This window comes from Ammospiza caudacuta, chromosome 25 (assembly GCF_027887145.1).
Source record: "Ammospiza caudacuta isolate bAmmCau1 chromosome 25, bAmmCau1.pri, whole genome shotgun sequence".
Lineage (NCBI taxonomy): Eukaryota > Metazoa > Chordata > Aves > Passeriformes > Passerellidae > Ammospiza > Ammospiza caudacuta.
Genome location: NC_080617.1, coordinates 6,163,627 through 6,176,628, shown reverse-complemented (window position 1 = coordinate 6,176,628; position 13,002 = coordinate 6,163,627). Strand labels below are relative to the sequence as shown.

Below are 13,002 nucleotides of genomic sequence, written 5' to 3'. Positions count from 1 at the left end.
CGGGGCTGATCGGTGACCTTGCGGGGGCTCCCGGTGCCCGCTAACGGGGGCGTGCTGGGAATTGTAGTTTCCGGGGTGGGCGTGCGCAGGGCATGCTGGGAGTTGTAGGCCACGCTTTTCCCTCCTCCTCTAACCCCTTCCCTTCTTCCTCTTCCTCCTCATCTCCTTTTTCTTCCAGAGCGGGGCGGGAATTGTCCTCAGGGCCGCCATGCGCGAGGCATGCCGGGAGTTGTAGGCCGCGGTTTCCCTTCTTTCCCATCTTCTTCTTTCCCAACCGCGGGGCATGGCGGTAGTTATAGGATAGAATTTCCTTCCTCCTTCCCTTCCTCCTCCTCTTCCTTCCTCATCCTCTTCTCCTTCCAGTCCTACAGAGCTGCAGTTCCTGTGCTGGGTCCCCGCGCTGAGCATGCCGGGAGCCGTAGTTCCTATGCCCGCTCTGTCGCGGAGCATGCCGGGACCTGTAGTTGCTATGGGGAACCCCCGCGCTGAGCATGCCGGGAGCTGTAGTTGCTATGGGGACCCCCGCGCTGAGCATGCCGGGAGCTGTAGTCCCCTCAGCGCCTCCCGCCGCGCTTGCCGCGTCTCCCCGGTGCTTCCCGGCAGCCCCCGCGCGGCGGGCGCTGATTGGGCGGCGGCTCGGGCGGGCGCAGGCGCGGCCGTTGGAGGCCCCGGGCCGAGCCGCTCCCTCAGCGCCGGTACCGCCGGAACCGCCACAACCGCCGCCACAGCGGCACCGGCCGGGCACCGGCACCCAGCGCCCCGCCGATGCGCCGGGCCCCCGTTGGCTGAGGAGCGAGGCGATACCTGCGTCAGACCGCCGGCGCTGACGTCACGGGGTGCGCGCGTGACGTCACGGCGGTTCGGGGAGGGGGCAGCGCGGGGCCGCTTTAACGGGGGGGCGGAGGCGGGAGCTGGGCCGCGCCCGGGGCTATAACGGGACTGGGGGTCGTTGGAACGCGGGCAGCGGGGGCTGGGCTAGGCTGGGGCTGCCGGTGCCGAGCGAGCCATGGGCCGGGGGCTCCCGGGGCTGCGGGGCTGGGTCACCGCCGAACCCCGTTATCCCCCCGTACCCCGGTTATTATCACCTCCGTACCCCGGTTATTATCGCCCCCGTATCCCGGTTATCGCCCCCATATCCTGGTTATTATCACCCCTGTATCCCTGTTATTATCGGCCCCCGCTTCTCGCCCCCGTGGCCGGTTCTGGCCCCGGTGCAGCAGCAGCAGCGGAAAAGCAGCGCCCGGGGCGCGGGGCAGGTGCCGGTGAAGGCGAAGGGCGCTGCCCCGGACACCCACACGTGGGTGCTGCCCCGGGCCGGGCTCTGGCGCCGCTGTGCCCGCGGGTTTGCCTTCCCGGAGCCCCGGTAACTCCCGGTATAACCGGGGACTCTTCTCTCCCTCGGGACCGGCAGCATCAGCACCCCCAGCTCCTCATTAGGAGGATAAAGGGAAGGCTGAGAACATCCAAACCCCTCCGGGGATGAGGATGAGCTGGGATTTCAGGCAGGGAATTCAGCAGGAATTGAGCTCTGTGTTGTGCCAGCTCTGATTTCTGGGTCAGGTTTGAAATCCCAGATTTGGGAAGGACAGAAAGGGTTGAGGGGGATATTCCCAGTGGGACAATTCTGTTATCTGTGGGTTGGGAGATTCCACCAGGAATTATCCTGACACAACTGAGAATCAAGAGATGCTTTCCTCAGCACTGAGCTGCTCCTGACTCCTAAAATCCTGCAGATGTCCTCAAAACCTCTCCCTTGTGTCTCTGCAGAGCCTGAGAGGGTGCAAAGGCTGTGATGAAGAACCAGGGAGTGGAGGCCAAGGCAGCTCCACGTCCTTCCAGAACGAGCAGCGGGATGGGGCTGGAAGAGGGAGACTCACCAGAGGCTGCAGCTCCCCCAGAAGGTGGGGAGAAAATCCTGGGGTTCCAGCCCAGAAAATCCTGGTTTTCCAGCCCAGAAAATCCTGGGTTTCCAGACCAGGAAATCTAGGTTTTCCAGGACAGAAAATCCTGGGTTTTCTGGGAAAAAAAAAATGTGGTTTTTCAAGGGCAGGAAATCCTGGGCTTCCAGGCCAGAAAATCATGGATTTCCTGGGCATAAAGTTGTGGTTTTTCAAGGCCAGAAAATCCTGGTTTTCCGGGCAGAAAATCCTGGTTTTCCAGGCAGAAAATTATGATTTTTCAAGGGTAGGAAATACTGGTTTTCCTGGGCAGAGAATCCTGGTTTCCCTGACAAAAAAATCCTGGGCTTCCAGGCCAGAAAATCCTGGTTTTCCTGAGCAGAAAATCCTGGGTTTCCAGGGCAGAGAATCTTGCTTTTTCTAGGCCAGAAATTCCTGGTTTTCTAGGGCAGAAAATCCTGGGTTTCTTGGGCAAAAAAATCCAGGTTTTTCTGGCCAGAAAATCCTGTATTTCCAGGCCAGAAAGTCCTGGTTTTCCAGATCAGAAAATCCAGGTTTTCCTGAGCAGAAAGTCCTGGTTTCCCTGGCCAGGAAATTCTGGGTTTCCAGGGCAGAAAATCCAGGTTTTCTTGGGCAGAGAATCCTGGGTTTCCAGTGCAAAAAAATCATGGTTTTCTAGGCCAGACAATCCTGGTTTTCCAAGGCAGAAAATCCTGGGCTTCCAGGCCAGAAAATCCTGGATTTCCAGGACAGAAAATCCTGGTTTTCTAGGCTAGAAAATCCCGTTTTTCCAGGCAGAAAATCCTGGTTTTCCAGGGCAGAAAAACCTTGTTTTTTCCCTATTTCTGTGTGTGTGCATCCTGGAGGAGCTCCCCTCTGCCTGCTGCCAGGATCCAGGATTCTGCCTGCTCCATCCCTGTTTGATCCCAGCTGCTCCTACCCAGGTTTCAAATCCATTCTCATGCTAAAAATCCCAGCCCTGGATCTTCCAGTTCCTATGGGGGGGAAAAGCTCACACACAACCTGCTTTCCTTCAAATAAAAAATAGGAGAGAGGGGGGAATTCTCCCTCTTGACAGATGTCAGGGGCTTGGTCATGCTCTGCTGATCAAAGGAGAGGCTGGTGGGAATGGAACAAAGCAATTTATCCAGCCAGGAAAAAGCTCCCATTCCCTGCAGGGTGAGAGGAGGGGGGAAAACCTCAATTTATAGGAATGTGCCCCCTTGATGGAGTGACAAAACTGTCTTTTTGTCCCCTTAAAAAGGAAATAAGCTCAGAAATTTCTGTCTTTAATTACATAAAAAGAAATCTCATAGGACCTAGGGGATTTCACCTCAAATTTAAGGATGGACAGTTGGACAGGAGGCAAAAATTGTCTGAGCAATTTACTAGAAAAAGAAGAGAATAAATAAAGTAATTGTTTTTGTGAGGTGTTCTGCCTGGAGCAAGAACCTCTTGCACCTGGCTGGGTTTTTCTCTGTAAAGATTTTTTTTTATTTTACCTTTTATTAAATCTGGTTTTTCCCCTATTTCTGTATCCCTGGAGGAGTTCCCTTCTGCCTGCTGCCAGGATGTTCTAGCTGCTCTTTGCCAGGTTTCAAATCCATTCTCACACTAAAAAGCCCCCCCAAAAAAAAAGAAAAAAGAGGAGAGAGGAGGGAATTCTGCCTTTTGACAGATGTCAGAGACTTGGTTTCTAACACTCCCACAGAAACCACCCCTGCTGATTTTATACCTCCAAAGGTAGCTGAACTATTTTGGGTGTGATATAAACCTCCAAGAGGAGAATAAATCAATTAATAATTTTTTTTTTTTTGTTGGTTTTTTTTTCCCCTCCCAGCTCCCCAGGAAGATCCCAAATCCTCTCGCGACGTCTCGGAGGAGCTGAGCCGGCAGCTGGAGGACATCCTGAGCACCTACTGTGTGGATGCCAGCCAGGAGAACCCAGGGGAGGATGGGGGGCACGGGGAGCCCCCCGAGGAGCCCGACAAGGGCCGCAGTGACTCCCCCAGGAACGGGGAGCAGGAGCCGGGGGGCCCCGAGATCAACGGGGACAAGGAGAACTCCAAGGGCAGCGAGGAGTTCCGGCCTGGGGAGGAGGCTGGGGACAGGGACCAGAAGAAAGCTCAGGAGAAGAAGAAGGCCAAGGGTTTAGGTGAGAGATTTTCAACTCCTGAGGGGTTTAGATGAGAGATTTCCTGCTCCCCCAAGGGTTTCGGGGGGAGATTTTCAACTCCACAGGGGTTTAGGTGAAAGACTTCCTGTTCCTCAGGGGAAAAGGAAATTTAGGGGAAGGATTCCCTGCTCCTCAAAGGTTTAGATGAAGGAGTCTCTGCTCCCCAAGGGTTTAAATAAGGGATTCCCAGATCCCTAAGGGTTTAGGGGAGGGATTCCCAGGTCCCCGAGCATTATGGGGAAGGATTCCCATCTCCCCAGGAGTTTAGGCAAAGGATTCCCAGCTCCCCAAGTGTTATGGGGAAGGATTCCCAGCTCCCCAAGGGTTTAGGTGAGAGATTTCCAACTCCCCAGGGGTTTAGGTAAAGGATTCCCAGCTCCCAAGGGTTTAGGGGAAGGATTCCCAGCTCCCCAGGAGTTTAGGTAAAGGATTTCCTGCTCCCCAAGGGTTTAGGTAAAGGATTCCCAGCTCCCCAAGTGTTATGGGGAAGGATTCCCAGCTCCCCAAGGGTTTAGATAAGGAATTTCCTGCTCCCTAAGGGTTTAGATAAAGGATTCCCAGCTCCCCAAGGGTTATGGGGAAGAATTCCCAGCTCCCCAGAAGTTTAGGCAAAGGATTCCCATCTCCCCAAGGGTTATGGGGAAGGATTCTCTGCTCCCCAGGGCTTTAGATAAGGGATTTCCTGCTCCACAAGGCTTTAACTGAAGGATTCCCATCTCCCCAGGGGTTATGGGGAAGGATTCCCTGCTTCCTAAGGGTTTAGCTGAAGGATTCCCAGCTCCTCATGGGTTTAGATGAAGGATTCTCTGCCCCCCCAAGGGTTTAGGTGAGGGATTTCCTGCTCCCCAGGGATTTAGGGGAAGAGTTCCCAGCTCCCCAAGGGTTTAGGTGAGAGATTTCCAACTCCCCAGGGGTTTAGGTAAAGGATTCCCAGCTCCCCAGGGGTTTAGGTGAGGAATTCCCTGCTCCAGCTGTGCCCAATGATACCAGTGCATGGATAAATGGATTTTATCCATTTAAAATGGATAAAATTTGGGATAAGTGGATTTTATCCACTGGGGGAAGTCAGAGCCTTGGATGGGTTTGGGAAGATCCTCCTGTTTTGTTCTGGACCCAGTGCAGCCTCTGAATTCTGTGGGTTTCTCTTCTGCTGGGCACAGCCCAGGGATGGTTTTCCCCTCCAAAATTTTCAACAAAATCCACCTGCTCCATGGGAGATCCTGGGGAGATCCTGGGAACCTGCTCAGCCCCTCCTTTTTCCACCTTTCCATTCCAGATCTGTGTGTAAACCCATTTTTATCCCATTTATTGCACCATTCCCATTCCATGTCCCCTTTCCAGGCAAGGAAATCACTTTGCTGATGCAGACCCTGAACACCCTGAGCACGTCAGAGGAGAAACTGGCAGCTCTGTGCAAGAAATACGCTGAGCTGGTGAGTGCTGGGGCTGGGGGAGGCAGAGGGCCCTTGGGGAGGGACATTCCAGGGTCACACTGGGGCTTTGTGGTGTCCTGGGATCCCTGCAGGGCTGGATCCCTGCCCAGGAGAGCCTGGGTGGTGCTGGCTGAAGTCTGGTGGTGTTTGTGGAAGGAATTTTGGCAAATCTGGGTGTAAGAGCTCAGTTTCAGCCTGATCCCACATTTAACCAGAGGCAAGGTGGAATTCCAAGCATGGATGGAGGTTTGGGGCTGCCTGTGCATGTCCAAAGTGCCCCATCTGTGGCATTTCCCTGTGCTGGGGGAACGTGGAGCTCCTTCCAATTCCAGCAGGGTGGGAATTGAGGAAGAAGAAAATCCCTTGGGCTCTGTGTCACTGCTGCTCTGTCCTGAGGTGTCACAAAGCTGCTGGCCTTGGGGCACAGCCAGATGGTGTCTCCTCAGGGGGGGAAATGGTGTCCCCTCAGGAGGGTAAATGGGGTCCCTTCAGGAAGGAAGATGGTGTCCCCTCAGCAGGGAAGGTGGTGTCCCCTCAGATGTCCCCTCATGGGGGTAGATGGTGTCCCCTCATGAGGGTAAATGGTGTCCCCTCAGATGTCCCCTCATGAGGGTAGATGGTGTCCCCTTGGGAGGGCTGATGGTGTCCCCTCATGAGGGTAAATGGTGTCTCCTCAGGGGCAGATGGTGTCCCCTCAGGAAGGAAGATGGTGTCCCCTCAGGGGGGAAAATGGTGTCCCCTCAGGTGTCCCCTCAGGGCGGTGGATGGTGTCCCCTCACAGGGCAGATGGTGTCCCTTGGCGGGGAAGATGCTGTCCCCTCAGCAGGGAAGGTGGTGTCCCCTCATGGGGGCAGATGGTGTCCCCTCGGGAGGGCTGATGGTGTCCCCTCAGGTGTCCCCTCATGAGGGTTAATGGTGTCTCCTTGGGAGGGAAAATGGCGTCCCCTCAGGAAGGAAGATGGTGTCCCCTCAGGGGGGGAATTGTGTCCCCTCAGGTGTCTCCTCAGGAGGGTGGATGGTATCCCCTCACAGGGCAGATGGTGTCCCCTCAGGAGGGAAGGTGGTGTCCCCTCAGGTGTCCCCTCAGGAGGGCTGATGGTGTCCCCCTGAGGCGGGGACGCCTCTGCCCTGCTGCCCCTCAGCCTGTGCTCCCCTGTGGCAGCTGGAGGAGCACAGGACCTCGCAGAAGCAGATGAGGATGCTGCAGAAGAAGCAGAGCCAGCTGGTGCAGGAGAAGGATCACCTGCAGAGCGAGCACAGCAAGGCCATCCTGGCGCGCAGCAAACTGGAGAGCCTGTGCCGGGAGCTGCAGCGGCACAACCGCACCCTCAAGGTGCTCCATGATCCTTCCCCACCCCTGGAACCCTCCCCAGGAGCCACCTGGGCACCCTCACCCCTCTGGGACAGGGGTTGGGGTCTGGGGTTGGGCCTGCAGTGTCTGAGTTGTTGTTTCAGGGTTTGTGCCCTGAAGGGAGGGAAGGGGGAGAACCCAGAATCCTTTCCTGAGGGATGGAAGGAGTCATGGGGGGCTGAATTCATTGGGAACATCATTTTAGGAAGTTTTCCTGATGGATATAAGGAATTATGGGAGGCTGAAGGTGTTGGGAATATCATTTTGGGAAGATTTCCTGAGGGATATAAGGACATAATTTTGGGGAATTTTTCTTATAGATATAAGGAATAATGGGAGTCTGGATAGGTTGGGAACATAACTTCGGGAAGTTTTTCTTTTGGCAATAAGGAATAATGGGAGGCTGAATGGGTTGCAAACATCATTTAGGGAAGTTTTCCTGATGGATATAAGGAATCATAGCAGGCTGAATGGGTTGGGAACATAATTTTGGGAAAATTTCCTAATGGATGTAAGAACATCATTTTGGGAAGTTTTCCTGATGGATATAAGGACATAATTTTGGGAAGTTTTCCTGAGAGATACAAGGAATAATGGAGGCTGAATGCATTGGGAACATTTAGGGAAGTTTTCCTTATGGATGTAAGAACATAATTTTGGGAAGTTTTTGTTATGGAAATAAGGAAAAATGGGAGGCTGAATTCATTTGGAACATCATTTGGGGAAGTTTTCCTGAGGGATATAAGGAGTAATGAGAGGCTGAATGGGTTAGAATCATTTAGGGAAGTTTTCCTCATGAATGTAAGGAATAATGCAAGTCTGAATAAGTTGGAAACATCATTTTGGGAAGTTTTTCTGAGGGATAGAAGGAATAATGGGAGGATGGATAAATTTGGAACATAATTTTGGGAAGTTTTTCTTATGGGTATCAGGAATAACAGGAGGCTGAATGAGTTGTGAACATCATTTTGGGAAGATTTTCTGATGGCTATAAGGACATAATTTTGGGAGGTTTTTCTTATGGGTATAATGAGCAATTTTGGGAAGTTTCCCTGATGGAAATAAGGAGTAAAGGGAGGCTGAATGGGTTGGGAACACAATTTTAGGAAGGTTTGGTGGTGGACATAAGGACATCATTTTGGGATGGATATAAGGAATAATGGCAATCTGAATAAGTTGGAAACACAATTTTGGGAAGCTCCTCCCTTACCTGTCCCATCCCTGCTGCAGGAGGAGGGCGTGCAGCGTGCCAGGGAGGAGGAGGAGAAGAGGAAGGAGGTGACCTCTCACTTCCAGGTGACCCTGAACGACATCCAGCTGCAGATGGAGCAGCACAACGAGCGCAACTCGAAGCTGCGCCAGGAGAACATGGAGCTGGCCGAGAGGCTCAAGAAGCTCATCGAGCAGTACGAGCTCAGGGAGGAGGTGGGTCAGCTTCTCCCACACCTCTGCTGGCCACAGGGGCTCTGGGATACAGAAAACTTCTTTTTCTTAGCTTGGGCAGTCAGCAGAGTCAGGGTTCTTTTGTGTTTATTGCTTATTGTTTCTTATTTTTAACATTATTTTTCTGGCTCGCCCTAGGTCTGTCTGGCAGGGTTGAGGCACACTGTTTCCCTCGCTGCTTGTCTTTATACTAAAAACTACATGTTACTTAAACATGTAGTTTAAATACACTACAATATTTACAATTACTTCCCAATACCTATTACCTATGTTAGACAGTGAATTTCTACTCTAAACCAATCCAAAAGTGCCACCATCACAGCAGAAGATGGAGGCCAAGAAGAAGGAGAAAGGCTGCCCAGATTCCTCCATCTTGCCCCCTGAACCCCCATTCTAAAAACACCAAAACATCTATTTTTCACCCTGTGATAAATTCACTGTCATTCTACTTGAACTCTCTTGACTTGTAGTTCTTCGTATAAAGGTGGGAATTGTTTTTTCCAAGGGCTAAATGAAAGGCACAGGGGTCTGGGGCTCTGTGCCAAGGTCTCTGAGCCCCCTGGGCAGGGTTTGGAGCCCTTTGGGGCAGGCAGAGGAATTTCCTGCATCCTGACACTTTTGTTTTCAAGGTTACTTGTTATTTCTTGTTTATAACATTCTTTTTCTGACTTGCCCTAGTCTGTTTGCAGGTCAGGTTGAGGCACACTGGTGTTATCTTTTTATACTAAAAACTACATGTACAATATTTAAAATTACTTCCCAATACCTATCAGCTATATTAGACAGTGAGCTTCTACTCTAAACCAATCTAAAAGTGCCACCATCACAGCAGAAGATGGAGGCCAAGAAGAAGAAGGAGAAAGAAGAACCTAAGTGTGTCCAGTCTATTTTGCTTCTTGAACTCTCATTCTAAAAACTTCAAAAATCTATTTTTCACTCTGTGATTAACTATTATTCTACTTAAACTCTCTTGACTTGTAATTCTTCATATAAAGGTGGGAATTGTGCTTTTCTAAGAGCTAAAATGGAAGGCACAGGTGGTTTTGACTCTGGGGCAGGGGCTGGAGCCCTTTAGGGCAGGCAGAGGAATTTCCTGGTCAGCACTGGGAGCTTTTCCTGCTGCTCTGGGTGTGCCCTGAGCTCTGCTGTCGCCCTGCAGCACATTGACAAGGTGTTCAAGCACAAGGAGCTGCAGCAGCAGCTGGTGGATGCCAAACTGCAGCAGGCCCAGGAGATGCTGAAGGAGGCAGAGGAGAGGCACCAGCGGGAGAAGGATTTTGTAAGTGTTGGAGCAGCTGATTGAGGCACTTTTGGGGTCTCAGTCTGGGTCCCTGGGTGTTATCCCAGATGTTGGCATGTCCAGGAGCCAGGCTGGAGCTCTGCTGAGCTCCTTGTGCCTCTCCTGAGCAGGAGAGCATCCCCAGATAATTCTTTGCCCTCCTTCCCCAGCTGCTGAAGGAAGCTGTGGAATCCCAGAGGATGTGTGAGCTGATGAAGCAGCAGGAGACCCACCTCAAGCAGCAGGTGAGTTCCCTGCTCAGCTTATTTTGTTTGGGGATTTCCCTCCCTCCCTCCCTGAACAACCCAAAGTTCTTTAATCTGGAAAACAGGAGCAGCATCCTTGCTGGGTTTGGTTTTATGAGCTGAGCCTTTGTTCAGGGGCTGTTTCCCAGTGCTGGGAGCAGTCATGGGATCAGCCAGGAGGAGTTTGTGGAGCTCTCTGCTCTCAGGATGTTTCCCTGGGACAGAATTTGCCTTTGGCAGAGCAGCTCCTGCTGTTTGTCCTTGTGCCAGGGCAGGGCTCTCCCCTCTGCAGCCCTGCTGCCATCAGCTCCCTGTCTCTCCACAGCTGGCTCTGTACACTGAGAAGTTTGAGGAGTTCCAGAACACCCTTTCCAAAAGCAGTGAAGTGTTCACAACGTTCAAACAGGAGATGGAGAAGGTGGGTGATGCTTTTTTCCCCCAGCTCCAAATTTCAGTTCATTTTAAGTCTACACCCAAAATGTGGGGTGACACATGAGGACCTGTGGGATGTCACTGCACTGCTCTCCCTGGGGTTGGTTTATTTTGATTCCTGTGGGGATCAGGACATTTTGTGACTCGATTTGTGATTCTGTAGATGACCAAGAAAATCAAGAAGCTGGAGAAGGAGACCACCATGTACCGCTCCCGCTGGGAGAGCAGCAACAAGGCCCTGCTGGAGATGGCAGAGGAGGTGAGGGGAGGCTGGGGGGCAGCTGGGGAAGGTGGCTGGGGACAGGACAGGCCCTGCCTGGGTGCTCTGTGAGTGCAGAGGGAGGAGGAGGAAGCTCCTGGGTGCTGTGGGCGTTGAGGGTTTGCTTGGTTTCCCCAGAATCAGTCATGGAATGGTTTGGGTTGAAAGGGACCTTAAAGTTCATCCTATTCCAGCCCCTGCCATGGGCAAGGATACCTTAAATTATCCCAGGTTTCTCCTGGGATAAGTGTCCTGGGATAAGCCTGGCCTTGGACACTTCCAGGGATGGAGCAGCCCCAGCTTGTCTGGGCACCCTGTGCAAGGGCCTTACACCCTCACAGGGAGGAATTCCATCCCAGTATCCCACCTAACCCTGCCCTCCCTGCACTTCAAACCTGTCCCTGTTCTCTCCTATCCTCTGCCATGGGCAGAGACACCTTCAATTATCCCAGGTTTCTCCAAGCCTGGCCTTGGACACTTCCAGGGATCCACAGCTTCTCTGGACACCCTGTGCCAGGGCTTTACACCTTCACAGGGAGGAATTCCATCCCAATATCCCACCTAACCCTGCTCTCCCTGCACTTCAAACCTGTTCCTGTTCCCTCCTGTCCCTTTGGGGTTCCACATCTCCCTCTGTGCCTCTCTCCCTGCAGGACAAGGAGTGGGAGCACCCTGTGCAAGGGCCTTACACCCTCACAGGGAGGAATTCCATCCCAATATCCCACCTAACCCTGATCTCCCTGCATCCCTGTTCTCTCCTATCCCTTTGGGGTTCCATCTCTCCCTCTGTGCCTCTCTCCTGCAGAAAACCCTGCGGGACAAACAAGGAGCTGGAGCACGCTGTCCCACCCCACAGGCAGGAATTCCATGCCAATATCCCACCTAACCCTGCCCTCCCTGCACTTCAAACCTGTTCCTGTTCTCTCCTGTCCCTCTGGGGTTCCAGCTCTCCCTGCAGAAAACCCTGCAGGACAAGGAGCTGGAGCACCCTGTGCCACCCCACAGGCAGGAATTTCACCCCAATATCTCACCTAACTCCATCCTCCCTGCATTTCAAACCTGTCCCTGTTCTCTCCTATCCCTTTGGGGTTCCAGCTCTCCCTCTGTGCGTCTCTCCCTGTGGGACAAACAGCTGGAGCACCCTGTGCCACCCTCACAGGGAGGAATTCCATCCCAATATCCCACCTAACCCCACCCTCCCTGCATTTCAAACCCGTCCCTGTTCTCTCCTATCCCCCTGGGGTTCCACCTCTCTCTCTGCCTCTCTCCTGCAGAAAACCCTGCGGGACAAGGAGCTGGAGCACCCTGTGCCACCCCACTGGGAGGAATTTCACCCCAATATCCCACCTAACTCTATCCTCCCTGCATTTCAAACCCATCCCTATCCCCTCCTATCCCTCTGGGGTTCCAGCTCTCCCTCTGTGCCTCTCCCTGCGGGACAAGGAGCTGGAGCACCCTGTGCCACCCTCACAGGGAGGAATTCCATCCCAATATCCCACCTAACCCTGCTCTCCCTGCATTTCAAACCCATCCCTATCCCCTCCTATCTCTCTGGGGTTCCATCTCTCTCCCTCTGTGCCTCTCCCCTGCAGAAAACCCTGCGGGACAAGGAGCTGGAGGGGCTGCAGGTGAAGATCCAGCGCCTGGAGAAGCTGTGCCGCGCGCTGCAGACGGAGCGCAACGACCTCAACAAGAAGGTGCAGGACCTGTGTGCCCACACAGAGCTGCTGGAGCCCCTGAAGGAGCCACCACGGGACAGCTCTGAGGCTGCTGCAGATCCCCCGAGCCCAGGAAAGGCCCCACAGAGCCCGGATCCCACAGGAAGCCTGGCAGAACTGAGCACGGGGCAGAGCGGGACTGAGCAGGGCACTGACTGAGCCCCAGCTGGGTGAGGGAGGGGGACCTGGGAGCTGCTTTAGATTCCACTCTCCCTGTCCTGGGCCAGCTGGGAGAGGACAGGACACAGCCCTCCTGGGCATGGGAGATTTCCTAGTTTAGGTTTTTTGAGGGATTTTTTTTAAGATTTTATATATATATATACATATATATATATATATATAAGATATATTAAAATGTGCAGGGCAACACTTTATATCTATGGAAAGAAGCAGAAGGGCCCAGCTCCCTGCCTGTGTGAATATTGAAAATCTGGAGCCTCAGCTGATTGTCCCTCTCACTAAAGGACCTGGGGACAGGCACAGGGACAAGGGACACGCCTCCACCACCACAAGGACTCCACTCTGGAGTGACAGCAGAGCTGGGAGAATTCTAGAACATTCCCAGCACTGGAATCTCCCTCTTCCCCCTGCCAGGCAGGAGGAGCTCCTGGTCTGGCCCTGCTCGTGTGTGAGCTGAGGGCACCAGAGGCCATTCCCTGCTCTCCATGGGCTCTGTGTCTGCACTGGGGACCAGGAGAAGCAGCAAAAGGAGGTGCCTGGTCCCTCCCTTGGGAATTTTTTGCTCTTGCCAGGCCCTGCCAATCTCAA

General features: G+C 53.2%; 1 protein-coding gene across 2 annotated transcripts; it reads left to right on the top strand.

Annotated features, from left to right (window-relative positions):
• Nucleotides 1-666: 666 nt before the first annotated feature.
• Nucleotides 667-12,776, top strand: TXLNA (taxilin alpha). Of its 2 annotated transcripts, XM_058819951.1 has the most exons (11): nucleotides 667-836; nucleotides 1,768-1,901; nucleotides 3,739-4,053; nucleotides 5,416-5,507; nucleotides 6,670-6,840; nucleotides 8,089-8,283; nucleotides 9,461-9,580; nucleotides 9,751-9,825; nucleotides 10,151-10,243; nucleotides 10,421-10,516; nucleotides 12,109-12,776. In XM_058819951.1, the coding sequence occupies exons 2-11, from the start codon at nucleotides 1,793-1,795 to the stop codon at nucleotides 12,391-12,393; spliced, it is 1,551 nt and encodes a 516-aa protein (XP_058675934.1). In that variant the 5' UTR covers nucleotides 667-836; nucleotides 1,768-1,792; the 3' UTR covers nucleotides 12,394-12,776. The 2 variants fall into 2 exon arrangements, with proteins under 2 accessions (XP_058675934.1, XP_058675935.1); XM_058819952.1 differs by lacking the exon at nucleotides 6,670-6,840.
• The last annotated feature ends 226 nt before the right edge of the window (nucleotides 12,777-13,002 follow it).